This window comes from Arabidopsis lyrata (genome assembly GCF_000004255.2).
Source record: "Arabidopsis lyrata subsp. lyrata unplaced genomic scaffold ARALYscaffold_1, whole genome shotgun sequence".
NCBI classification, from domain to species: domain Eukaryota; kingdom Viridiplantae; phylum Streptophyta; class Magnoliopsida; order Brassicales; family Brassicaceae; genus Arabidopsis; species Arabidopsis lyrata.
In genome coordinates this window covers 15,743,897-15,767,186 of record NW_003302555.1, presented here as the reverse complement: position 1 = coordinate 15,767,186, position 23,290 = coordinate 15,743,897, and the positions used below count along the sequence as shown (strand labels likewise).

At 33.4% G+C, this 23,290-nt stretch overlaps 6 protein-coding genes and 1 long non-coding RNA gene across 10 annotated transcripts; 3 read left to right on the top strand and 4 right to left on the bottom strand.

The window, feature by feature from the left end:
- Positions 1–795: 795 nt before the first annotated feature.
- LOC9329847 (LOB domain-containing protein 32) lies at positions 796–1,605 on the top strand. The gene has a single exon (XM_002893740.2). The coding sequence runs from the start codon at positions 821–823 to the stop codon at positions 1,397–1,399; it is 579 nt and encodes a 192-aa protein (XP_002893786.1). The 5' UTR covers positions 796–820; the 3' UTR covers positions 1,400–1,605.
- Positions 1,606–5,574: 3,969 nt separating this feature from the next.
- Positions 5,575–8,088, bottom strand: LOC9327128 (GDSL esterase/lipase At1g33811). 2 transcript variants are annotated; one of them, XM_021012841.1, is made up of 6 exons: positions 7,848–8,088; positions 7,342–7,445; positions 6,907–7,031; positions 6,440–6,688; positions 6,099–6,366; positions 5,575–6,014 (listed from the first exon to the last, which is right to left on the bottom strand). In XM_021012841.1, exons 1-6 carry the CDS (start codon positions 7,979–7,981, stop codon positions 5,797–5,799), a joined length of 1,098 nt encoding a protein of 365 aa, XP_020868500.1. In that variant the 5' UTR covers positions 7,982–8,088; the 3' UTR covers positions 5,575–5,796. The 2 variants fall into 2 exon arrangements, with proteins under 2 accessions (XP_020868500.1, XP_020868501.1); XM_021012842.1 differs by lacking the exon at positions 7,848–8,088 and adding an exon at positions 7,527–7,799.
- A 2,089-nt stretch (positions 8,089–10,177) lies between these two features.
- Positions 10,178–10,899, bottom strand: LOC9327127 (LOB domain-containing protein 32). The gene has a single exon (XM_002891019.2). The coding sequence runs from the start codon at positions 10,881–10,883 to the stop codon at positions 10,302–10,304; it is 582 nt and encodes a 193-aa protein (XP_002891065.1). The 5' UTR covers positions 10,884–10,899; the 3' UTR covers positions 10,178–10,301.
- A 1,785-nt stretch (positions 10,900–12,684) lies between these two features.
- LOC110224405 lies at positions 12,685–13,743 on the top strand. Its single transcript, XM_021010454.1, has one exon. It carries the CDS (start codon positions 12,685–12,687, stop codon positions 13,741–13,743), a length of 1,059 nt encoding a protein of 352 aa, XP_020866113.1.
- A 2,045-nt stretch (positions 13,744–15,788) lies between these two features.
- Positions 15,789–17,711, bottom strand: LOC9329846. The gene is made up of 3 exons (XM_002891018.2): positions 17,340–17,711; positions 16,209–16,323; positions 15,789–16,046 (listed from the first exon to the last, which is right to left on the bottom strand). The coding sequence occupies exons 1-3, from the start codon at positions 17,568–17,570 to the stop codon at positions 15,973–15,975; spliced, it is 420 nt and encodes a 139-aa protein (XP_002891064.1). The 5' UTR covers positions 17,571–17,711; the 3' UTR covers positions 15,789–15,972.
- A 335-nt stretch (positions 17,712–18,046) lies between these two features.
- LOC9327126 lies at positions 18,047–19,522 on the top strand. 3 transcript variants are annotated; one of them, XR_002329389.1, is made up of 3 exons: positions 18,047–18,352; positions 18,622–18,759; positions 19,206–19,522. It is a non-coding gene; the product is annotated as an uncharacterized LOC9327126 (long non-coding RNA). The 3 variants fall into 3 exon arrangements; XR_002329390.1 differs by adding an exon at positions 18,844–18,919 and having other exon boundaries at positions 18,047–18,759; XR_002329388.1 differs by having other exon boundaries at positions 18,062–18,759.
- Positions 19,523–20,889: 1,367 nt separating this feature from the next.
- Positions 20,890–22,339, bottom strand: LOC9329845 (probable E3 ubiquitin-protein ligase RNF144A-A). Its single transcript, XM_021012859.1, has one exon. The coding sequence runs from the start codon at positions 22,160–22,162 to the stop codon at positions 21,269–21,271; it is 894 nt and encodes a 297-aa protein (XP_020868518.1). The 5' UTR covers positions 22,163–22,339; the 3' UTR covers positions 20,890–21,268.
- Positions 22,340–23,290: the final 951 nt, after the last annotated feature.

Genomic DNA, 23,290 nt, shown 5'->3' with positions numbered 1-23,290 from the left:
CGCTGATCAACCAATTGTAAATCTCTCACAAATGCATCTATTTTTAACTGCTAAACTAGTCGGTTAAAACACTAAATAAAACTTGAAACCGCAACTATCCGCTTCCGTAAACTCCACAACCGACCCCGCAAACGCTGCATTTAATCTAGTCAAGCCCTAATTTTAAATAGAGTACAATACATTATTAGAGAATAAAACTTGACATATTTAATGCATGGCAATTTAGGAAAAGCAATTAATTCAAACAAATGATGCTATTATTTTGCCAAAAATTGAAGTAACGCGCATAGTCAAATATATAACATTATAATAGTTAGTAGTAATTGCCAAATAATTACTCTCATAAATTTTCAACAAATAAATAAGTCAAACCTTCGATATTTATTAGACTTTGTTATCTTACCTAAAATCAGTTATATAATAATTTGGTAATGTTTTAAGGCATGGCTATAAAAGACTACTACTTTCATCATTATAGACATCCTTCACATTTACTACAATTTCATCTCTTTTGTGATAGAAACTTTTTTACATTTTCGATCGAGGTATTACGTGATCTCGGAATATCTACAAATTATTTATAACCATTATAGTGATAAAAGTACTCACATGTATATTATTGGTTTTACGAGCGTAATGTTTTGTGGTCTTCTCTATGATCTATAATTTAATTGTGTAGATTTATTTATTTATATTGAAGAATTTTTTTTCATTTTGTTAATATATATCAAATGTGCATATATTTTAAATTGTGATGATGATTATATTCTCATACAAATTTTTTATTTAGGGGCTAAGGGAGAAAAGAAAACAAAGAAGAATGACTTCTAGCCATTGTGCTGTTTGCAAGATCTTGAAAGAAACTTGTGCTCAAGGATGCATCTCCGCACCATATTTTCCATCGAATGATACGAGTTTCGAAGATGTCAGTAAAGTCTTTGGAGCCGTGAACATTCGCAAGATCCTTGCTGATCTTAATACCCCTGAACAACGTCAGATTGCTGCCAACTGCTTGCGCTATGCGGCTGAGGCTCGTAGACGTGATCCCATTTCTAGTTGTCATGGCATAATCCTACACCACAAGAGTATTCTCAATAATATTGAACAAGATATTGAGTCTACAAAGAATGAGCTTGAATCCTACGTGGGACCTGATCGAGTGCCAAAATTTTTTGATCTTCCTATGCCAGAAGATTTCCTCACTACATCAGCCTCTTTAGATTTCTTCGTTGAAAAAATAAAGAGTTTAAATGCAGTTCAAAAGAATCAACTTATGCAACTCCCAGCTGCTGATGCGCAAATGATAATGGGTAAAATATTTTGGAAGGGGGAAGATCAAAAGATGGATGATGGTCATGGTCCCGGAGCTGATGGCGCATCAACATCGGCTGGTCAGTGATACTCAAGAGATACTTCTATTACCTGAAAACCAAAACCAATAATAATTTTAATTAAATGTCTTTCGTCTGTTTTTCCTTTAAACTCCAGTTCCGTAATAATTTTGTGTCGTTTTCCTTTATTTATTTCCAGTTCGTCATAAATCTATGTAGTTTCGTTTAATAAACATCTATGTTGTTTGATCTATTCTCCTATGATGTTTCCTTTTACTTGGATTAGACAATAACCAAAAATACGGGTAAAGATCTTTTAAATCGATCAAAACCTAGAATTTTGCTAGATTATATGAAAAAAAAAATAATTATTTTAAAGAAAAACATATGAATAAGATTTTAAATGGGTAAGGTTGGATTTGATATCTATATCATGTATAAAGGTTATAGAGTTGAAATGTACATGCTAGTATTTCTTAATTTGTACGCCAATGATTGAGCTAAATCTACTGTACGCTAATGATTGAGGTAAATCTACTCTATCGTGGATAAACATATAAACTAATTGTATATATTTATATCATAAATACAGAGATGTGATGTACAATATCGATATCCTCTATAGAGTTTATCGAGTAAAAATATCAATACAAACTAATATTTTCTGATTAGTTCGCCATTCAATGAGTTCAGTCTATTTCATCGTGGTTGTCTGATTAATTAATATATATTAAATATAAATTATTCTAAATTAAAATATAGATAAAACACAAATTAATAATTTAAAATAAGCATTTAAGGAAATCTTCTTTCATGAAAATCACGAATTGACTTCCACATTTTATTTTCAACACCAAACCAACCTTTAAATCCAAGTTGCCATTCTCTTTAACCTCTTTTGGGTATGAGAAAAGTTATGTGGTATTTAGAACTTATAAATTGGAGAACAATATTTCTGTTCTTGTAAGTACAATATTGTGATTTTACAAGACAATTTTTAAAGCCAAAAACTAAGAGCCTATCTCTTTGTCTAGGATAATGTTGAGTTCACTGATGCCAATTTTCAAGTTGAGCTCGGTTATAAATCCAATATTGATCTTGGGATGGAACTAAAGAAATTTTGTGAAACGGTAGTTCAATTTTTATAGATGTACAAAGAAGTAGAGTAATTGGTGATTAGTCATATGTTTCTTAACTTCTACTCATATCTATGATTTACTATACATGAGTTCGGAGTATGCTATATCTACTTGGTTTGATCTCAGCCCATCTAGAGAGGTTTGTATATATGGTGGCTTCTTCCTCAAGTTAAATTGCTAACTAGTAAATGTTTTACAGTTCTACCGCAGTCTTTTTTGATGAAGAAAGTGCCGAAGACAAGGCCTTGGAACTTAGTGGAAGTTACTTGGGAGGGAGGAAAATAGTAGTTGCGCTTGGAAATTACTCAGATTATGTAAGTGATGATGATGAGGTAGATGAGCATCATTAGGATGATGATGATTGTGATGATGATGAGGAGTAGGCATGTCAATCAGGCTAGCCCGGCCCGAAGCCCTCAAAACCCGCATATATTTGAGCCCGGCCCGGCCCGGCCCGTAAAAATTCCGAGTCTAGATTTTGAAGCCCGGTCCGGCCCTAACCGGGCTACAGGGCTTTTACGGGCTTTTTTGGGCTTTTCTTTCGAGAAAAATAAACCCTTCTAATTTATAATATTTCTTAAAAAAAAAAATCTATGTATAAAACGAGTCAAACAAAACTTAAATAACCAACTAAAGCCAATTTAGTTTTAAAAAAATTTAAAATCAAATAAATAATCCAAATAAATTGTTTAAACCCACACTAAATAAAATATAAAATCAGAACACTTATAGTAAGACACAATTAGAAAACTAGGTTTAGGGTTTTTAACTCTATTAATTTTTTTAAAAACAAATCTCTTAATTAAACAATAATATTAACAAAAAAAAAAGTTAAAATCTCTTTTTAAGGGCTTTTCGGGCCGGCCCGAGCCCGGCCGGGCTAAGCCCTAAAAACTATTTAGCCCAACAGGCTTAGCCCGAAAGGCCGGATTTTTATCTGGACATATATTTTTAAGTCCGAGCCCGCTGTTTTTTAGGGCTGGGCCGGGCCAGCCCACGGGCTTTAGCCCTAATTGACATGTCTAATGAGGAGGAGGTGGAAGAAGCTCGCCAGTAAGTTGATATTATTTTTTTAAAGATGTAAGAAGTGTTGTTGTCATATTGATATTATTGTCTCCTGCATTGTTAGGATGATTGTCTTCGGAATTGATGCTTCTGCTCCTCAGCTTGATGTCAAGATCAAGCTGTGTGAACATTTCTCTTCATGCGGAGAGGTCAGACATGTTATGGTTTGTGGAGACGGCAAAAGTGATAGCGGCATATGGTTAGTGGCTTCTTCCTCCAATTTCCCCAACTCTCAAGTTATTAAATCTATATTGCTTACTAAAAGATTTGTCTTTGTTGGATTTTATAGCTTTGCTCGTGTTAGTATTCGGGGACAAGACGCAGTAGACAAGGCCAAGAACCTTAAGGGTCCTGACGAGAATATCACATTTGGCAGTGTGTTTCCGACAAATGCCGAGCATAAACAACGTGTCGAACATCGTACCCATCTATGCAACACCACCGGGCTTTACTTTCACCATTGTAAGTAAAATATGCTCTTGATTCTTTTTTTCTTGTTTCATGGTAAACTTTGTGGTTGTGACGTGGATAGATGGAATATCAAAGCTGCCTATATGTTGCCAATATGTTCCAGCAGTGCACACTCTCACCCATGTACGTAAAATATGCTCATGATGGTAACAAATCACTTCCTGGTCTCATTAATTTTGTGGTTTCTTTTTTCGGTCTCTGAAGAAGAATGAAGACGACTAGAGAGAAGGAAAGCTCGACGAAGCTCCTCTTTGCTTTGTGATACATGTACTTGGTGTTTTAAACTTGTGATACAATGCAACCTCTCTCTCTTCTCTAGATGTATTTGTACTTATACGTCTAGAGATACATCTAGAGATGAGTTTACATTAGAGGATTGCGTCTCCTTTTCACGCACGAGGTGAACTTCCTGTAAAATTAAAGTCTCTAAGCTCCTTCTTGCTGAAATCCTTGTTTGCCATTCGTTTCAAAGGCAACTCTGCCTTCACTCTCACTGTCTCATGTGCCTTTCCCTCATTTATTTTCAGATTCTCTTGCAATTTCTTCACGTCTCCGCCCCCTGCTTACCAGCTCTCATGTAGGCTTTCTTTTCTCTTCCCGATGTTTTCTTTGAACATCGCCTTGTGCTTCTCATTTTCTTGAGCCATTGCTTTGTCCTCCTTAACCACAGTTTCTATATTCTCACTTGTTGAATCTCTTTGGCCCTCAGATTCCATCATAAACTTGAGCTTCTCAGTTTCATGACCTGTCATCAATTTTTCGAATAAAAAGCTCAGTTTCTCTCATGACAGTGACAACATTTCTCTTTTTCTCAATCCTTTCTTTTTTTTTTTTTTTTTTTGAATGAATGTAAAACTATATTTAACCCAAAAAAACCTTGTTTACAATATATGCAGCCTTTCTTTTGGAACAGAACTTTGTTGATCCTGAAACTTTGGTTTCAGGCACTCTACCATCAGAAGTAGATGCTTCTTTTTCTGCCCATTGCCTGATTCTCCCTCTTGGATGCATGTTGGTATGTTTTTCTTATCCTCTTGTTTCTTTGTTTCATTGGGTTCCTTCAGATTCTGCTTCCATGTGTCTTGAACATCATGATCCTTTGTGAGATTATGTTTTCAGTTCCATCTATTTATTGTCCTTAATTGATTTGGTGAGTCTAAGTAATTACAAAGCTCATATGCTTCTTGTTTTCACTATAGATAAGTGCATATGAGCTTTCTAAGGAGAGACACATTTTGTTTGAGATTCAATAAAGAGTCGAGAAAAGAGTTCTTTTCTCAAATCCCCTGTTTCAGTTTTTCGACTTTGAATTAACCGCTTCAGCTCCATTCAAAGTTCGGGAAAAACTGGGTACGATGAGGGGCTATGCTACTGGTTTAGCACTCGTATCCCATTAGACCTCTTACTCTGTTTTAGCTTATAGGTACGGTTCCTTTTTCAGTCTCAAACTTTCAACTCTCAAGGTCACATTCATTGTACAAACATATGTTTGGTGAATAAATTTTACATTAATACAAAAAAGGCTTTGAATCAACAAACACTTGAAGAGCTTCGTCGTGGTCCGAGTATTCATAGAATCAATTCTATTAACTTTGGCTTTTGTCAGGTTTGGTATCAAAGTGAGCACTTGTGTCATATGTTTCTCTCATAGTTGAGAGTTAAGTAGAGGAACAATACAGAAACAAAGAAACATTAGTTATTTCAAAGAAACATTAGTTAATACATAGGAAGAGAAACACTTTATAAAAAGCCTTAAATGCACTCATATGGAAGATCAAGATCTTATTTCTTCAAATATTGGCTAGTTCTTGAATGTTGATGGGGTAAGTGTAAGCTCGGGAGTAAAAATTAGATTTCGCCAGCAATATGTTAGCAGTCTCTGTCGGATGAAACGCATCCCAAAAGAGATACTTGGTTCGGTCAGGGCACGGGGTCTGCAGCGGCAGACACGTGATCTGACCATTGTTCCTCCCCACCCCACAACAACCTTTGTCCACAACCTCAAATCCTGTCGGATCAATATAAACAATAATAAGACATTTTATGAAATCATTAGACTAATATATATTTTGAAATCATAAGACTAACTCACCGTAAGTAGCTCCATTGACAGCTAGATCATAGGTACTCTTGTAGGAATCAAGGTAAACGAACTTTGCTCCCTTCAACTGACCTTTGTTGAAACGGTCCACTAGTTTCTTGACTTGAGAGTTGAACACCACAATTGCGTTGTTAATCTTGTCGTTGCATCTGCCAGTACTATTGTTACGGTTATTGTAGCGGGCGAGCTGGTAAGGTATGCAACCGATCTGTCCCACTCCAGTCACAATCACTTTCCGAGCTCCAAATTGGTACAACCGCTAAGAAAAATAAAAAGAATCAAGATAAGTAGAATATATTGAGATAGATTATGCATTATTGGTCAACCCTTACCGTGAGCTGTTGCGTGTAGTTCTTTATGAGAGACTCTGCAAAGGTTTTGTCATTGAAATTGGTACTGGTTGAGTAGAAGTCAGGCATGAAGTAATTGTTGAGATAATCGTTACTTCCCATTCCCGAATAAAAGATACAACGGCTTAAGTATCTTTGCAGCTCATTTGTGTCTCCTCTGAAGTATCGAAGCATCTGTTGAACCGCGCTCGTGTACAGCTCTACCTGCTGGTTCATAGAAGTATGTGCACCCTACAAAAACATTGGTAGTATAATTCGGTTTAGGCTTACAAGTTACAATAGAATGGATGGTTCTTTTAAATTTTGACGATGGATAGAAAACAAATAATTTGGTTTAGTTCAAAGTCAAATTTCATATTTTCTTATCAAAGATGCATATAATGTAACAAAGATTTTTTTGATGAATAAAATTTTACATTCATGAAAAAAAAAAAATATAGTTTGTATACCAAGTTGTCACCGGTCTCATCTCTAATGCCAGCTGCACCAGATGCGAAATTCGCACCTCTAAGTATAGCCTGGCCACGAATCCTGGAATATGGTGCAATGTAAGCCCGAAATCCAAGAATTTGAGCTACAAAAAAAAATAAAAGGTGTTAAACTCTTGAAAACAATTTTGGGACTTAAACCTTAAAAAACAAACCTTTAAAAATGTAAAGTGTACATTTTGCACAGAGGACCGACAAAATTATAATTTTCTTAAAGTTTTTAGGTCCCAAATTATGGCTTGGCTTGAAATTTTTTAACATACAAGTATGACTTGTATTGAAATATTGAACGTATCTAAAATATATTTTACTACCGTTGAGCTGCCCTGCTAAACACGTTGGTATATATATTACTAGAATTCTGCAACCGTACATATAAAATGTGGAGATAAATACCTAGTGCATCAACGTAGGTGCGACCGTTGGTGAACCGTCCCGTTGTACCTTGGGGAAAGTCAATGCCATAAGGTCGGTAATTAGCCCTCGCAAGCGAAAGCAACCTACACATATTAATACAAATTACTATGAATTTGTGTAACACATAGATATAAATAATGTCCTTCACAACAACAGTGTTTTACCTCACCACACCACTTTCAAGATGATTGATAGAGAGATCAGAAACATTATCTCGGCTAGAAGACAAAGGAAGCATTTTGGAAACTTAATGCAACTTTGGATTAGATGATCTCACTCTTGTGTTTTCAAATTTGATTGATGCCTTGTTTTTATTCTTTTTTGGCAAGGTTTTCTTTTTTGGCAAGGTTTCAAATTCTATAGGTCTTATCTTGTATAAACCCTAAGCTTTTCATTTTCTAATGATATTTACAGTTATATCAAAAAAAAAAAACATAGATAGAAAAAATCACATTAATACATAGGAAATAAATGCAAAATTAAACCTGTTGTTGTTTCCATTATCGACTAAGGAGTCACCGAAGATGAATAAACATGGGACTTGTGCCTGTTGTTGTGGTTGTGACACAGCCGTTTTGATTCCGAACAGAACCAACAATACAAAACGGAGAATGCCCATTAAGTTATAATTTAGTGAAATAATGTTTTAATGGATCTTAAGAAGAATGAGTTTGAATATTGGTTTGAGTGGAGTTCACAGTTATATAATGAGGAAATGTAGTTGGTTGGTTTGGTTCGGTATTGTTATAATTGGTTTCATGTGCTGATAATTTTGTGACAGTTGGTTTCTATTTTAATTCTCTATCTTTCTCTCTCTTACCAAACATCTTTTTAGCTGCGGCTATGTTCACAAGTGTCTCATGCATGCAATCTCGTGAAGGTCTCAGAGTCTAATATGTTGCTTTCCAGTTGTTTGTGTCACAAGTCACAAGTCTATTTTTGTAACAGTTGAAACAACACTCAAGGACGTAAAATATATTTTAGGCAAAAACTAAGATATATAATTGTTATTACTTGTAAAGTTTCAATTTTTTAGAATTCCAAAACTTTCCCATATTGGAAAAATAGGAGCAACCATATCTGCAATTGTGGAAGATTATGATCGAGCAATTAGTTTTACTGCTTTGCTTTCTTGTAGACAGTTAAACATAAGCTAGATGTTTGCCCCTAAGAATGACCCATTAAAAGATAGCAAACTCTGAACTCATATCCTCTATATATTAAAGGATAGTTTTCGGTGCTTAGGTGTCAAGCCCATAATTATCCTTATTTTTTTATTTTTTATTTATTTAATTCTACTATCCATTTTGCTGAAATTGAATATCTCAAATTTCTAAATAAGAAAACTTTTATATATAGATTTTTTTTATATTAAATGTATTGTGTTTTTCAATTGCAAATTAAACAACATAAACATATAGTATTTGCATTTAACATCAACAATTTTTGTCTGTATTACAAAAAAATTAAATTGAAACCGCAAATCTATAAGTCTAAATTTATGAATGACGTAAATGCAATTTTATTTGTATATTTAAATCATTAAAATATTTGAAGATTAATTTGTAAGTAAATTTATGGGCTAAAAGGTTGTATTATTGCATGCTATTTATATATCAATATTTTAATTTAAAATATTTTAACGCATTTACAAAATTTAGTTTTGACTTCTTAGGATTCAATAAAAAAAATTTAAGTTTAATTTATAAATTGTATAAAATTAAACAGCATAAGATTTACCCGGGCATGGCACGGGTTCTTACGTGTATAGTAAAACATAAGATATGACTAATCACCAATTATTCCTTTGTACCGCTATAAAAATTGAACTGGCATTTGACAAAATTTTTTTAGATACATCCCAAGATAAATATTGGATTTATAACCAAGCTCAACCTGCGCAAAATTGGCATCAGCGAACTCAACATTATCCTAGACAAAGACAGCATGTTTCTGGGCTCTTAGATTTTAGCTTTTAAAAACTTATCTTGGAAAATCACTATATTACGTACTTACAAGGACAGAAAATTTGTTCTCCAAATTATAAGTTCTAAATACCACATAACTTTTTTCATACCCAAAAGAGGTTAAAGAGAATGGCAACTAAGATTTAAAGGTTGGTTTGGTGTTGAAAATAAAATGTGGAAGTTAATTAGGGATTTTCATGAAAGAAGATTTTGTTAAATGCTTATTTTAAATTATTAAATTTTGTTTTATCTAAACTTTAATTTAGAATAATTTATATTTAATATATATTAATTAATATGACAACCACGATAAAATAGACTGAACTCATTGAATGGCGAACTAATCAGAAAATACTAGTTTGTATTGACATTTTTACTCGATAAACTCTATAGAGGATATCAATATTATACATCATATCTCTGTATTTGTGATATAAATATATACAATTAGTTCATATGTTTACCCACGATAGAGTAGGTTTATTTTAATTATTGGCGAACAAATTAAGAAATACTAGCTTGTGCATCTCTGCTCTATAGCCTTTATACATGATACCAATATCAAAGATCATATATATGTATTTGTAATAAAATTATCTATACAAATCCAACCTTACCCATTCAAGATCTTATTCATATGTTTTTCTTTAAAACAATTACTTATTCATATGATCTTTAAAGCAGTTCTAGGTATGGATCAATTTAAAAGATCTTTACCAATATATTTGGTTATTGTGTAATCCAAGTAAAAAGAAACATCATAGGAGAATATATTAAAAAAACATAGATGTTCATTAAAAAAAACTACATAGATTTATGACAAAATAGTAAAAAATAGGGAAAACGACACAAATTTATTGGTTTTAAAGGAAAATGGCATAAATAAAGGAAAACGACACAAACAGACGAAAGATATTTAATTAAAATTATTGTTGGCTTTGGTTTTCAGGTAATAGAAGTATCTCTTGAGTATCACTGACAAGCAGATGTTGATGCGCCATCAGCTTCGGGACCATGACCATCCTCATCCTTCTTATGATCTTCCCCATTCCAAAATATTTTACCCATTATCATTTGTGCATCAGCTGTTGGGAGTTGCATAAGTTGATTCTTTTGAACTGCATTTAGACTCTTTATTTTTTCAACAAAAAAATCTAAAGAGGCTGATGTAGTGAGGAAATCTTCTGGCATAGGAAGATCAAAAAATTTTGGCATTCGATCGGATCCCACGTAGGGTTCAAGCTCATTCTTTGTAGACTCAATCTCTTGTTCAATATTATTGAGAATACTCTTGTGGTGTAGGATCATGCCATGGCAACCGGAAATGGGGTCACGTCGACGAGCCTCAGCTTCATAGCGCAAGCAGTTGGCAGCAATCTGACGTTGTTCAGGGGTGTTAAGATCAACGAGGATCTTGCGGACGTTCATGGCTCCAAAGACTCGACTGACATCTTCAAAACTTGTATCGTTCGATGGAAAATGTGGTGCCGAGATGCACCCTTGAGCACAAGTTTCATTCAAGATCTTGCAAACAGCACAACGGTTGGAAGCCATTCTTCTTTGTTTTATTTTCTTCCTTATCCAATGAGTAAAAAAATTGTATAAGTATAAAATCATCAGCACAATTTTAAATGTATGCAAATTTGATAAATTAACAAAAAGAAAAAAATGTCTTCAATATAAATAAATAATTCTACACACATTATATTATAGATCATAGACAAGAACATGAAACATTACGCTCGTAAAACCGATAATATACATGGGAGCACTTTTTTACTATAACGGTTATAAATAATTTGTATGTAAACCGAGATCATGTAATACCTCGATCGATCAAAAATGAAAAACAATTTCTATCACAAAAGAAATGAAAATGAGTAAATCTGAAGGATGTCTACAATGATGAAAGTAGCTGTAGTTTTATAGCCATGGCTTAAAACATTACCAAATTATTATATCACTGATTTTAGGTAAGATAGCAAAGTCCAATAAATATCGAAAGTTTGACTTATTTATTTGTAGATAAATAAGAGTGATTATTTGGCAATTACTACTAACCATTATAATGTGATATATTTGACTATGCGCGTTTCTTCTAATTTTGGCAAAATAATATCATCATTTGTTGTAAATTAATTGTCTTTCCCAAATTTTCATTCATTAAATATGTCAAGTTTTATTCTCTAATAATGTATTGTACTCTATTTGCAATTAGTATCAACATAAAATGTCATTCAATTAGTTTGTGTACAACACGAATTGGATTGTTTTATCTTTTTCAATAATAAACGCTTTTTTAGTTACCAATCCATCGTTAGTGTTTATACTTTATTTTGCTGATGACTCGCTCTTCTTCTTAAAAGCGGACTACAAAAATAGCTCCAATCTACTAAGGATTTTTAAAGAATATGGGGAGGCATCCGGTCAGATTATCAATTTTGATAAATCATCAATCACTTTTGGGTCAAGAGTATATCAGCATACAAGAGAGAGTATAATGAGTACATTGCAAATACCAAATATAGGCGGTGGAGGGAAATATTTGGGACTCCCAGAACAATTTGCCGGAAAAAAGAAAGAAATGCTACAATATATACATGAGCAACTTAGGAGTCGTATTGAAGGCTGGCAAACTAAATTCTTATCCGCAGCGGGGAAAGAAACACTAATCAAAGCCGTGGCCTATGCAATGCCCGTGTACTCAATGAACTGCTTCCAATTGCCAAAGGAACTATGTTCGGAAATGGATAGCTTGATTGCAAGATTTTGGTGGGGATCAACACAAGAAAAAAAGAAAATCTCTTGGATAGCATGGAGAAAACTTGTCACATCAAAAAAGGTGGGAGGTCTAGGATTCCGTGATTTACACCTCTTTAACAAAGCTTTGCTGGCCAACCAAGCTTGGAAAATAATACAAAGACCAGACTCCCTTATTTACAGACTCCTCAAGGCAAGATACTTTAAAGAAGGTACATTCTTCACGGCGACTCGAGGAGCACAGCCCTCCTACGGGTGGAACTCACTAAGATTTGGTCGAGAATTACTTGAAAGTGGGATCCAAAGAAATGTCGGCAATGGAAAAACCACTCAGCTGAACGATGCATGGCTTCCTACAAACCCACCACGTCCTCCAAGACTTTTAACATCAACGGATCCAAACACCAAGGTTGAAGAGCTAATTGATAAGACGAACCATCAATGGGATGAATTTAAGCTCCTTCACTTGATTAACCCTGAAGACCATCATCTAATCCGGAAAATTTTTATTCCATACAAAGATTCGCCGGACTCCTATCTGTGGTGTTATACAAAGAATGGTCAATACTCGGTGAAATCGGGATATTGGAGAGCGATGAATTTGAGCATTGAGGATGATGAACCCAAAGCACCGTTGGCATTGCACCCGGATATCGCAACAAAAATATGGAATTTGAATATTGTTCCAAAGCTTAAGCATTTTCTTTGGCGATATGCTTCAAAAGCCATTGGCATTGCCGAAAATCTACGACGGCGGAACATGAATGTAAATCCCTATTGTTCAAGATGTTGTAATGAGCTGGAAACAAACGACCACACGCTATTTTCTTGCCCCTCCATTAGACCAATATGGAGAGCTGCTGGTATCTCAACGCATGATCTATGGGACAGGGATAAACCATTTGAAGAAAAAATCAGATTCTTACTTGACCTCCACGATAACAAACACATTGACAAAGTAAGCCGCTATCTTCCATTCTGGTTATTGTGGAGAATCTGGAAGACAAGGAACGACTTGATTTTTAACCACAAAGTCACCAAAGGCGAGGACATTGTCGGCCAAGCGCTTATAGATACAAAGGAATGGCTGGACTGTCAAGATAGGACTCATGGACCTCAACATGACGGAAAGCTACAAGGAGTACGTAGCTCAAGATCGAGTAAATGGTGTAAGCCGGAGAGGGGATACGTGAAGTGTAACTTTGACGCATCACATTATGAAGGCAACCAATCATCTGGATTAGGTTGGATAATCAGGGATTCGAATGGCACATGTCTAGACTGCGGTATGGGAAAATTCCAAGGGAGGCAAACAATTGAAGAGGCCGAATGTTCAGCATTAATATGGGCGATCCAGGCATCATGGGCTTTAGGATATAGACATGTAGAATTCGAAGGAGACAATGCCAACATTGTCAATCTAATCAATGAGGGAGGAATTAATCTACGTCTAAAGCACTACATGGAAGAAATTTGGCAATGGAGGAACATGTTTAACTCAATAAAGTTCACTTTTCGACATCGAGAGCAAAATGGATGTGCAGATCTCTTGGCGAGGAAAGCAGTCCAAATTCCAAATAATTATTATTTATATCATTGTTGTCCTAGTTTTCTCAATTCCCTTGTAAACAATGATGCCGATTCTGTCTCTTAATAAAGTTAATTGGATGGAAAAAAAAAAAAAGTGTTTATACTTTATAGTTATAACTAGATAAGGACCAATTAACAACGTTGTAAGTGATGCCATCGGACGGGTTTAATTTTTTAAAAATGAAAATTAAATTTAACAAAAAAAACTAATTAACAACGTTGTAAGTGAAATTTTTCTTTCAAAAGTAAAAAAATATTTACTTTTTTCACTGTTGCATTGTTTCTTTAACCACTAAAATTATTAATTCAAAATTATTTTGAATGAAAGATATATCACATAACAATAACTCATAACATACTTATATGAAGAACTAAAATTAAAAATATTCATCATAAAGTTGGTGAATGAAACCAAATGGTTTTGAACTAAACACGTTAAAAATATAAAGATGATAAATCGACTAAATCCCATAGCCTTCCAAGCTAACGTTGCGGGATCGATTCCTGTATACTTGATTTCAATGACTTTATGATCAATCAATAAAAATTGATAAATTCAAAAAATTATAAGCACGATGATATATGAATCTTATATAATTTAAATATGAACATAGAAATTTAAATAAATAATTTTGAAGTAGTATAATTAAATTCAAAATATCAAAAACAAAAAAGAAGCATATATGGTTCTTACATATTCAAGAATTTCAAATAAACAATATAAAACTTTACTTAAAGTCTTCACATATTTCTATTTAGAAAATAAATTTCTATAAATAATGTAAAACTGTAATTTAAATCATGGAAATCTCACAATACTACAATCATAATTGAAGACAAACAAAAAACACAGTTAAGTAAAAAATATTACAAAAAGGAAAAAAAAATAATCTCTCATATTTTAATTGAAAAAATCAACTCAAATAAATAATATGAGGATTATTTTAAATAATTCTTCACATATTTCTAATTGGAAAGGAAATTGAGATAAATAATAGAAAATTGTAAATTAAATCATGACACATGATAAAAAATTTGACTGATAACGGTTCATGATACTATTAATTACTAATTTTGAGAAACCAAAATATATCATATTAGTTATATAATAACATATGTTTCCTTTTTAATAAACTTGCCTGATTTTTTTCTTGTTTAATTAAAATATATATTTTTAAATATAAAAACGTATAATTTTCTTATTATTATCTTTGGACAATTTTTTAATTTTTTTATAGAAATCTTAATTATTTACAATTATCTTTATAATTATCTTTTACATTTTTAAAATTATTTAAATATATAATTACTTACAATTATTTTATTTTTTCTATTTTAAAAAGGAAATTTTTGATTTACACATGTCAAAATCTAAGATCGATAGATTTGTCACGTGTCACGATCCTATGAGTTATTAACTTTGAAAACCATACTTTATATAATAAGATACCAATCATTGTATCAAATATAAGCGTGTTTAAACACAAACAACTTACATCGACGTTTAATATTTTATGTCTAAACCAAAATAAAAACATAAAAATATCAAATCTCGATTTAAACAAATCTATGTAGGTGCACACGTGGATTCTACGTAGTCAAAATTTAGGGCGTATGCATGATTTTGCACAAAACATGAAGTGCAAGTATGAACTTCAAATGTTTCACTATTGAGACATGTTCTAGTACAACAATATAGTTTAAGTATAAATTTCACATTTTTAGAGGTATGAAAAAGCCGATTTCCCGTGCAGTGTTTAACAATTCTTTGAATGATAATCTCTGAAGCAACTTGTAAGTGGTAAATAGTGAATTTGTTGTGAACCATCATTTCTACGAAGTTATATTCACACACACAAGGCAATGCGATAAGTCTCGCTATTGAATCCTAACATGAATACTAATATGAGCCTATAAAGACATTAAATCCTCTTTGTATTAACCATGTAGCTGCACGAACGCAGGCCCCCACTGCCACAAATGATGTATGCCCATTTAGTTATCTATCAATCGCTTCATGGTTACCCAAGCAGCGTGAACTCTGACCCAGAGTTAACAGATGTATCAGATTGTTCTATACTTTCAAAACTGTTGAGGGCACCACATATGGAACCAAGTTTTGGGTTTGAACCAAAGTAGTTTATATTGATGGAAACAGGGAAGGCTAGTGCTAAAATGGAACTTGGAAATTTCATTGTACTTAGGAAAATTCATATAAAACAACTCTTTAGGACATATATTAATCAATCTAACAGTGCTGGGTTCATTCACAAGCTTGGAAGATAGTCATATCTCAACGAACACGACGCGCTTTATCTTCCTGCCCCAACCCCAGAGACTTCTGTGCATTTGCAATGCCTTCAGGATCTGCATCAATCATATCAAGCGTTAAAACCACATACCAGTACAATAAATCAAGGGTATCATACGACACTGAGAATGCCATCACAACTTTTACCATACGACAAGAAAACATTTGACTATTTAATCTGTTCAATTAACATATGGTATTCGAAATATAAGACTAACCAAAGAACTGAGTGAAAATGCGGGTGAAGAAACTCAAGTTGCGAGAGACGTTGAATGCCATTGCAGGAGGAAGAGGCTTCACCAAAGTGTCTATAGTGAATACACTTTGCAGGAACTGTAATAGAGAGGCAGACTTAACAGATTAGAAAAAGGGTTTTAACGATATAAAATATAAATAGATGTTACAATCTATCGAAAGGAAATTAAAGCTATTCAAAAATCGGTTGAATGTGAACACCCGGTGAATGCATAAAATATGTTTCTGTATAAAGACAGTTCGAGATGAATGCAGTGACATGATTCAAGTTCTATTCAAAACTGTTCCATTCCCAAGGATTATAAAAAACATGTCTATTTATAAAACAAAGCAGAGGCAATATAGGAATGGAAAAAAAAACAATTTGAATAGAAGAAGCAAAAAAGTATCTCCTTAACCAAGATACTAACTTACTAAGTACTAAGTAGTCTATCGGCGATGTGACCTTGAACAACAAGTAGAGAGGAATTCACAAAACTGACTAACCAACTCTTCATTGGATTTCCAGAACTAATAAAGATACTTTTGTTGAAAATTTTCGATCTTTCACCAAAGGTAAGTAGGTCTACATCAAACTACACATATGTTTTCTACGAAAGTATACCACCCGATAACGAAACCAACGCAAGTGAAAATACAAAGATCCCTTTAAACCAGTCTTACGGTTAGCGTATAGTTCTTCAAAAAATGTGAATCATCTATATGAGATTCTATCCACGTTCAAAAAGGTCAAAATTTCAAATGTGAATGTAGAGACACCAAGTGTGTCAACCATTGCAGAAAATTCTGAAACTTGAATTCGATACAATGTGTTAAAAATCGAAACTTTATGTAACAAAGAGAGCTAAAATTCCATTCTTTGCACCTAAATTTACTTCTTCTCAAGCTTAACACAAGGTTTCAATACTAGACAGTGTCACAGTGACGCTTAGATTGATTGATTGTTATTAATCTTAGACCCAGAAACATAAAGGTTAAACCTTTTTCTCATATCTCCAATACCCATTAATCTAAAGATGTGAGCAGAGCAGAGAGGAGCAAATTCACTATACGAAACCTAGAATTACCGAACCAAGAGAGAGGGTTTAAGAGACCTGATAGTTGCGATTGAAACTGTAACGAAGCTGAGGATCAATCTCAAGTGAATCATCATCATCATCATCAGCGAGACTTCCCTTTTTGGTTCCACGACTAGGAACGTGCATCTTCGACATACCATCAGAATCCTTTGTGACTTTAAGCTTTGCGTTGCTAAACTTATCAGATTCATCATCGTCGTCGCCTCTCCATGGTGCTTTTGATAACAGTTCTTTCTTCTTCGCCATTGTTGTCTTTAGACAAATCCTGAGTTCTTCGTGTGTGTGTTGGTTTATGTGTGAGATAAGGCCTTAGAGATGTTGTTTGGTTGTAGAGTTAAACTTGTTACCAAAAAAGATATGAGAATATCCGTATAAACAAACAAGCCCCATTTTTAAAAAAGGCCTTGTTTAGTTATAGAGTGAAATGTGTTACCAGACGGAGGATGCGACAGAGGCTAGTTTGCCACTGAACCGGAAACTGTAATCACGCCTGTCCTTTTAGAGGAACAAATTTTCAGGGGCTCCTCAAGCTTCAAATTTTGTCTCAAATACTCTTCAATGGTAGAAAAACAAAATTACCCTTAATGAGGGTTGATTTCGGGTGATAAAGGTTAAATATAATTAAATCTGTAAGTGTTCAACGAAAAACACAATAGTCTGTATGCCACTCTAGTAAGTGTTATTTCTATTTTGTCCTTGATAAATATTTTTTATTTAATTAAATTTTAGAAAACTAAACGAAAAAAAAAAACAAAAAAGCAAAAAAAAAATTGCTCACATCCTCACCTCCGATTCTCTCCTCCCAAACCGCAGTTCACCCCGCCGATCTCGCCGCCCGCCGTCTCCAGTATCTCGTTCTTGCAATCGGTTTGTTCTCCTCTCTCCTCCGCCATTGATGAAACTAAGAGATTCTTTCTTAGTTTCTCAATCTTCCGCCATGGATATCAACGACAACCACGCTCCGACGACAAAGACGCTCTCTCAGTTATCAGAGGTTCTGCATCGACGATTCGAAGTTTCTAATAATTGTATAGTTTTCTTCATCCTTTGTCCTTTTTCTCGTTTGATTTGATTTCTCTTCGAAAAGCAAGAATTTTATTATCTAAGATCTCTTGTTGATACGCTTAGATGAGTGTAGTGGGATTCGATGTTGGGAACGAGAACTGTCAATTCCGTAATCATGAGTTCTTATGGCAAATTCTACCTCAAAATTCATACTAGTTGATTAGTTTGAAGTTATTGGGGAATATAAGTTGATTAGTTTACCCTTTTATTGTTGTATCTGTTTTTTCTTAAGACAATGATAACAGCGATGGAAGTGGCACTAGAATGGGAGAGAACTAGCAAATTTGTGATGCATACCAAGATGAGCCTGTAGATGGTCATTCCATTGATGTTGAGGCCAGTCTTGATCTTATGGGGACAATGGAACAAGGTAAACTGTAGTTTATAACAATTGTTGAATTATGTGATCCTTGATCTTAGGGTGTTATAGAACTGTAGTTTCTTTGTTGAATAGACCTTCAAAAGGAGGTAGGAAATGAAGATTTAGCCATGAATCATGATTGATGACCAAGAGAAGGATCTTGAGAAAGGTAAACTTTTGTTTTGTTTTTTTTTGTATATGGTTGAAGTTACTGATTCTTATCATCAGTTCTAAATGTTACACACTAGTAAGCCTTGATTAGCTTTAATTGTTGTAAATAATCTTCTAACCAAAATAAACCAAACTACTAATGATGCTGAGAACGAAGGCATCATAGATCTTGTTAATGCTTTGTGAATCAATTGAAAACGGTAATTATTTCAGATTCTTGTTTTTTCTCATCTATAATGTACGGGACGTATCTATTGATTCATAATTGCTGAATTTTTGTGTAGAAACTGAGATGGGAACCAAGGAAAAAGATGGTGATGAGGAGGCTAAATCTGAGAAGCCTAAGAAGAAAAAAAGATCAAAGAAAGGCAAGACTCCGGCTAAAGTAGATGTTCTAGTTGCTAACAACGTTGTACTTTGGTTATTTTAATTTCAAAGTAAATATATGATATTATTGATAACCATTTTTACTTACAGATCTATATGTTTTACATGCAAAGTTATTCAATGATTTGGAAAATAAAACATGTATTAGTATTTGTCAAATTTATAAAACTAGGTTCGACTAGGTACAACTAAGAACATATCTGTATTTGAATTCGTCGTATTTGTACAACTAGGTTCGACTAAGTACAACTAAGACCATAAATATATACGTAGTTCTATACAACAAATATGAAAACGATAAACTGGAGTTTATATCGATTCCAAAAACATTTTGAACTATAAACAAACAATTTTAAATAAATAAAACTCGAATTTATCATTTTCCAAATATATACTATTAGTTCAACTAAGTTCATTGTATTATGAATTTTATTAAATTATAACAAGTTATAAATTAATAGTTATATAAGAATTCCCTAAAAACATTTTCAAATATAAATAGATTATTTAAAATCAATACAACCATAATTTATCAATTTTGTAAAACAAAAAAAATATTTTCACATAACACACTTCTTCCAATATAAGGAAGACTTAGTAAGTGATCACTGCATATGAAGCAAAAGAGGTGAAAATCAAGTTTTTATGAACATTGTATTATGAAAACCTCCTAAATGATAATTAAAAGTGTAACATCATGTGTCCAACTGGAAATTACTAATTTTTAATAAAGTCCAACTGGAAATACACAAAAATCGCTAAAGTCCAACTATGAATATGAGAGTACAACTGGACAACTAGGTACAACTATGTTTAAAATAAAACAATTTTTTATTAATATCATGCTGTCTTTGGTCCACTTAACCACACGTGTGACGATTTAAAATTAATATCCCGCCGCCAAAATTATGCTTACGTGGATCATATTTAATTTTTTTTTTTTTTAGAAAAAAATTTATTTTAGTTAATTTTTTTTTTTAAAGGTTATTTTTAATTGTCTCAGTTGTACCTAAGTGATCTAGTTGTACTTTCTTATAAGTAACTCATACACATAGTTGTACCTAAATAGACTAGTTGTACCTAGAAAACCAACTGAACATAAATATAATCTAAATATTGTACTTTTTTTACTTTTTTCATCTTTACCATACACAAACAAAAGGTCCAATTTTTTTACATGTTGGTATATCCAAATTTATCAGTTGCACCAAAAACAAAAAAAAACTATCCGAACAATCAAATAGTGCAGTTGCACAAGTAGTTCAACTTATACCAAAATTGTCTCAGTTGTACCTAAGTGATCTAGTTGTACATAAAACTTCACTTTCACCATATGATTCTATTGTTCAAATCCGCAATCTTTCAGTCTCTGTTGCAACTATTAATCTTCTGCTCATTATACCTCCAAAGTAGATAAATTTTCATACTTTCTCAAAGTTGTTGCTTCAAAGTAAGCTCTTGCTTTCGTTATTGGCTAAGATTCCCCTATACAACGAATATATGGAAGTGCCTATACAAATAAACAAGGACAAAATACACAAATAATTACCAATCTGATTTTTTGAAAACCCAAAACTTGTTCATTTTACTTTCGAAGTCAAGAAATTGAAACTTGTTCATTTTATCCTCTAGATCAAAACAATGTCAAAGTAACGCAAAACCCTTGAAGTCTGAAGGCAAATTGAATCATTTTTAGTCACAATCTCTTCAGTACAACTATCAAGATAGTTTAAAAGAAGAGAAAATAGGCACAAAGCATCAAGACCAAATAGAAATCCATATCCATAAAGCTTAATCTTTAGCTTTAGGCTTTACCTTTAGAGACCTATAATAAGAAATACTAATGCTAAATCAACGCTTACAATAGTTACAAGAATGAGAATGGTCCCTCGACGGAGTTCCATTATTGTAGCAAAACGCAAAATGTGTTAAACAAATTATTAAAAAAAAAACCATTGTTTCACAAATTTGCATCACAGGCGATAAGAAGAAGAAGAATATACATATACCTGCACTTCATGTATAAGCAACCCTGAGACTTCTCAATATAAAGTTTGCAAGAATAACATCTTTTCCATTTCTTTTTCTTTGCCATCGTCGCGAGCAAAATATCATCTCTTCCTCTTTCGTTTTCTGCTAGCTTCTGAAACTCCTCGCAAGTTATCTCCGGATGCCACTTAGTCCCACACTCTACACACACCATTCTATGGCAATGAGAACACTCCGAATCTTTCATCTTCACTTCACTCTCGTCAATGAAAAGCAAAGCAGAGCAATCCTTATAAGGACAATATAATCTCTTTGAACGCATCAATACTGCTTCAGAAAGAGCATCACCCCACTGATCAAAAACCTCTCTTGGCAAGATTTGACGACACTTATCTGGCTCGAGCCGACCAGAGCTCTCGCAACCAGAGACAAGACACTCGATTGAGAGGATGTTGTCTTGTAATTTTGCAGCTATATATTTCGAGACACAATCGTTGCAGTAGAAGTGAGAGCAGTCTTCTGATGTCGCGACGGCGGAAACTGAGGAGGATGTGGGGTGATCGTAGAATAAGAGGCGAAAACTGAGTGAACTTATTATCATCGGATACGATCGCAAACTTGGGAATCCCAATTTTGAATGGAGATCCCTTAGGAGAAACGTGACGGCTCTCCGGTAAAGATTTAGAAGAGGGAGTGAGGCATATGTGAGAGAGGATGAATAATAAAGAAGTGGAGAAGAGACGATAGATCCGGCAAAATAGAGAAAGGAAGCGGAGAGAGCGAGTGTGGATATGGAAGAGGAGGAGGAGCGGAGGAGACGACTGAGACGAGAAGCAGCGGTGGTTGTGCGGAGAGAAGTAGACATGGTTGTGATGTTTTTTTGAGGGAATAATTGGAGATCGATGGGAGTGTTTGGTTGTAGAAATAGTAAATTTGAGGTAGGATTTTGTAATTGTTGATCTTTTGAAAGGGTTTTTGGACATTTCCTTAGCTTTTGATTTAGAAAAAAATGTTAAATGAAATTAAAAATTAGAGGGTGGCATTCCAGCCTTTTTTTCCCCCGAAAGTGGCTTTCCAGCCATTGTTTCACGGAGGATATCGATTTCTGCATAAAACTAATTAAGCATAATATCGGACAAATACATTTCAAGTTTTACCAAAAAAAAAGAAAAAAAAAAAGGTATCACCATTTCAGATATTATCTCTTGGAATTCGTATCAATTATATTATAAAATTTTATTTTTCAAGATTTATGTAGATACTAAATTCAATTTGTTTCACATGATTTGAATATATGTAAACATTTTTAAAATCTTTTAATAATTCTAAAAAAATAAAAAATAAGTGACCAATGACCATTTCGGATAGATCCTTATTTGTATTCAATATTCGTAACAACAAAAATGAAAACAGTAAATAAGACATCATAATCATCACCAATACATAAAAATGACTAGCTTCTATGAGGCATAACATGAGACACATCATAATCAACACCAAAACAAAGTAAAACGACTTACAATTTTTCTGATCTGCCTATGTAGCCAAGCGATGAACACTCTTTAACTGCTATGAGAAAAGAGGCTCAAGAAAGAAGAAACAAAATTCAAAATTTCAATTAAATCTTGAATAACAATCAAATTAATAAAAAGTAGAATAGATATTTTTACCAGGTAATCCGACTGGAGAAATGAATCCCAAAAGTTGAAGAAAGATCAAATACGAATCCCAAGAGTTGAGGACAGATCAAATGCACCAAAGCGTTAGTATTCAAAATATATATTAAACATTTAAATATTTGCTTGAATGAAATTAAAGCAGATCGGGATAAAATTGTCATCTTCAATCGAGATCTGAAAAAGGCAAAACCCAAAACACAAAAAAAAAAAAAAAATTGAACCAAAATGGATCTAAAAGTGGTTTGAGTCTTTTGTTAAGTTTTGCATAAATATTTCTTAGTTATTGCAAAAACAACTTTTTTGTTCCATTTTTT

Coding starts and splice junctions, on each gene's coding strand:
- LOC9329847 (XM_002893740.2), top strand. CDS start 821: ATGACTTCTAGCCATTGTGCTGTTTGCAAGATCTTGAAAGAAACTTGT.
- LOC9327128 (XM_021012841.1), bottom strand. CDS start 7,981: ATGGGCATTCTCCGTTTTGTATTGTTGGTTCTGTTCGGAATCAAAACG. Junction 7,446..7,847: donor GATAATGGAAACAACAACAG/GTTTAATTTTGC, acceptor TAATATGTGTAG/GTTGCTTTCGCTTGCGAGGG. Junction 6,689..6,906: donor ATGAGACCGGTGACAACTTG/GTATACAAACTA, acceptor ATGTTTTTGTAG/GGTGCACATACTTCTATGAA.
- LOC9327127 (XM_002891019.2), bottom strand. CDS start 10,883: ATGGCTTCCAACCGTTGTGCTGTTTGCAAGATCTTGAATGAAACTTGT.
- LOC110224405 (XM_021010454.1), top strand. CDS start 12,685: ATGAATTTGAGCATTGAGGATGATGAACCCAAAGCACCGTTGGCATTG.
- LOC9329846 (XM_002891018.2), bottom strand. CDS start 17,570: ATGGCGAAGAAGAAAGAACTGTTATCAAAAGCACCATGGAGAGGCGAC. Junction 16,324..17,339: donor GTTTCAATCGCAACTATCAG/GTCTCTTAAACC, acceptor TCTCTATTACAG/TTCCTGCAAAGTGTATTCAC. Junction 16,047..16,208: donor CATTTTCACTCAGTTCTTTG/GTTAGTCTTATA, acceptor TGATTGATGCAG/ATCCTGAAGGCATTGCAAAT.
- LOC9329845 (XM_021012859.1), bottom strand. CDS start 22,162: ATGTCTACTTCTCTCCGCACAACCACCGCTGCTTCTCGTCTCAGTCGT.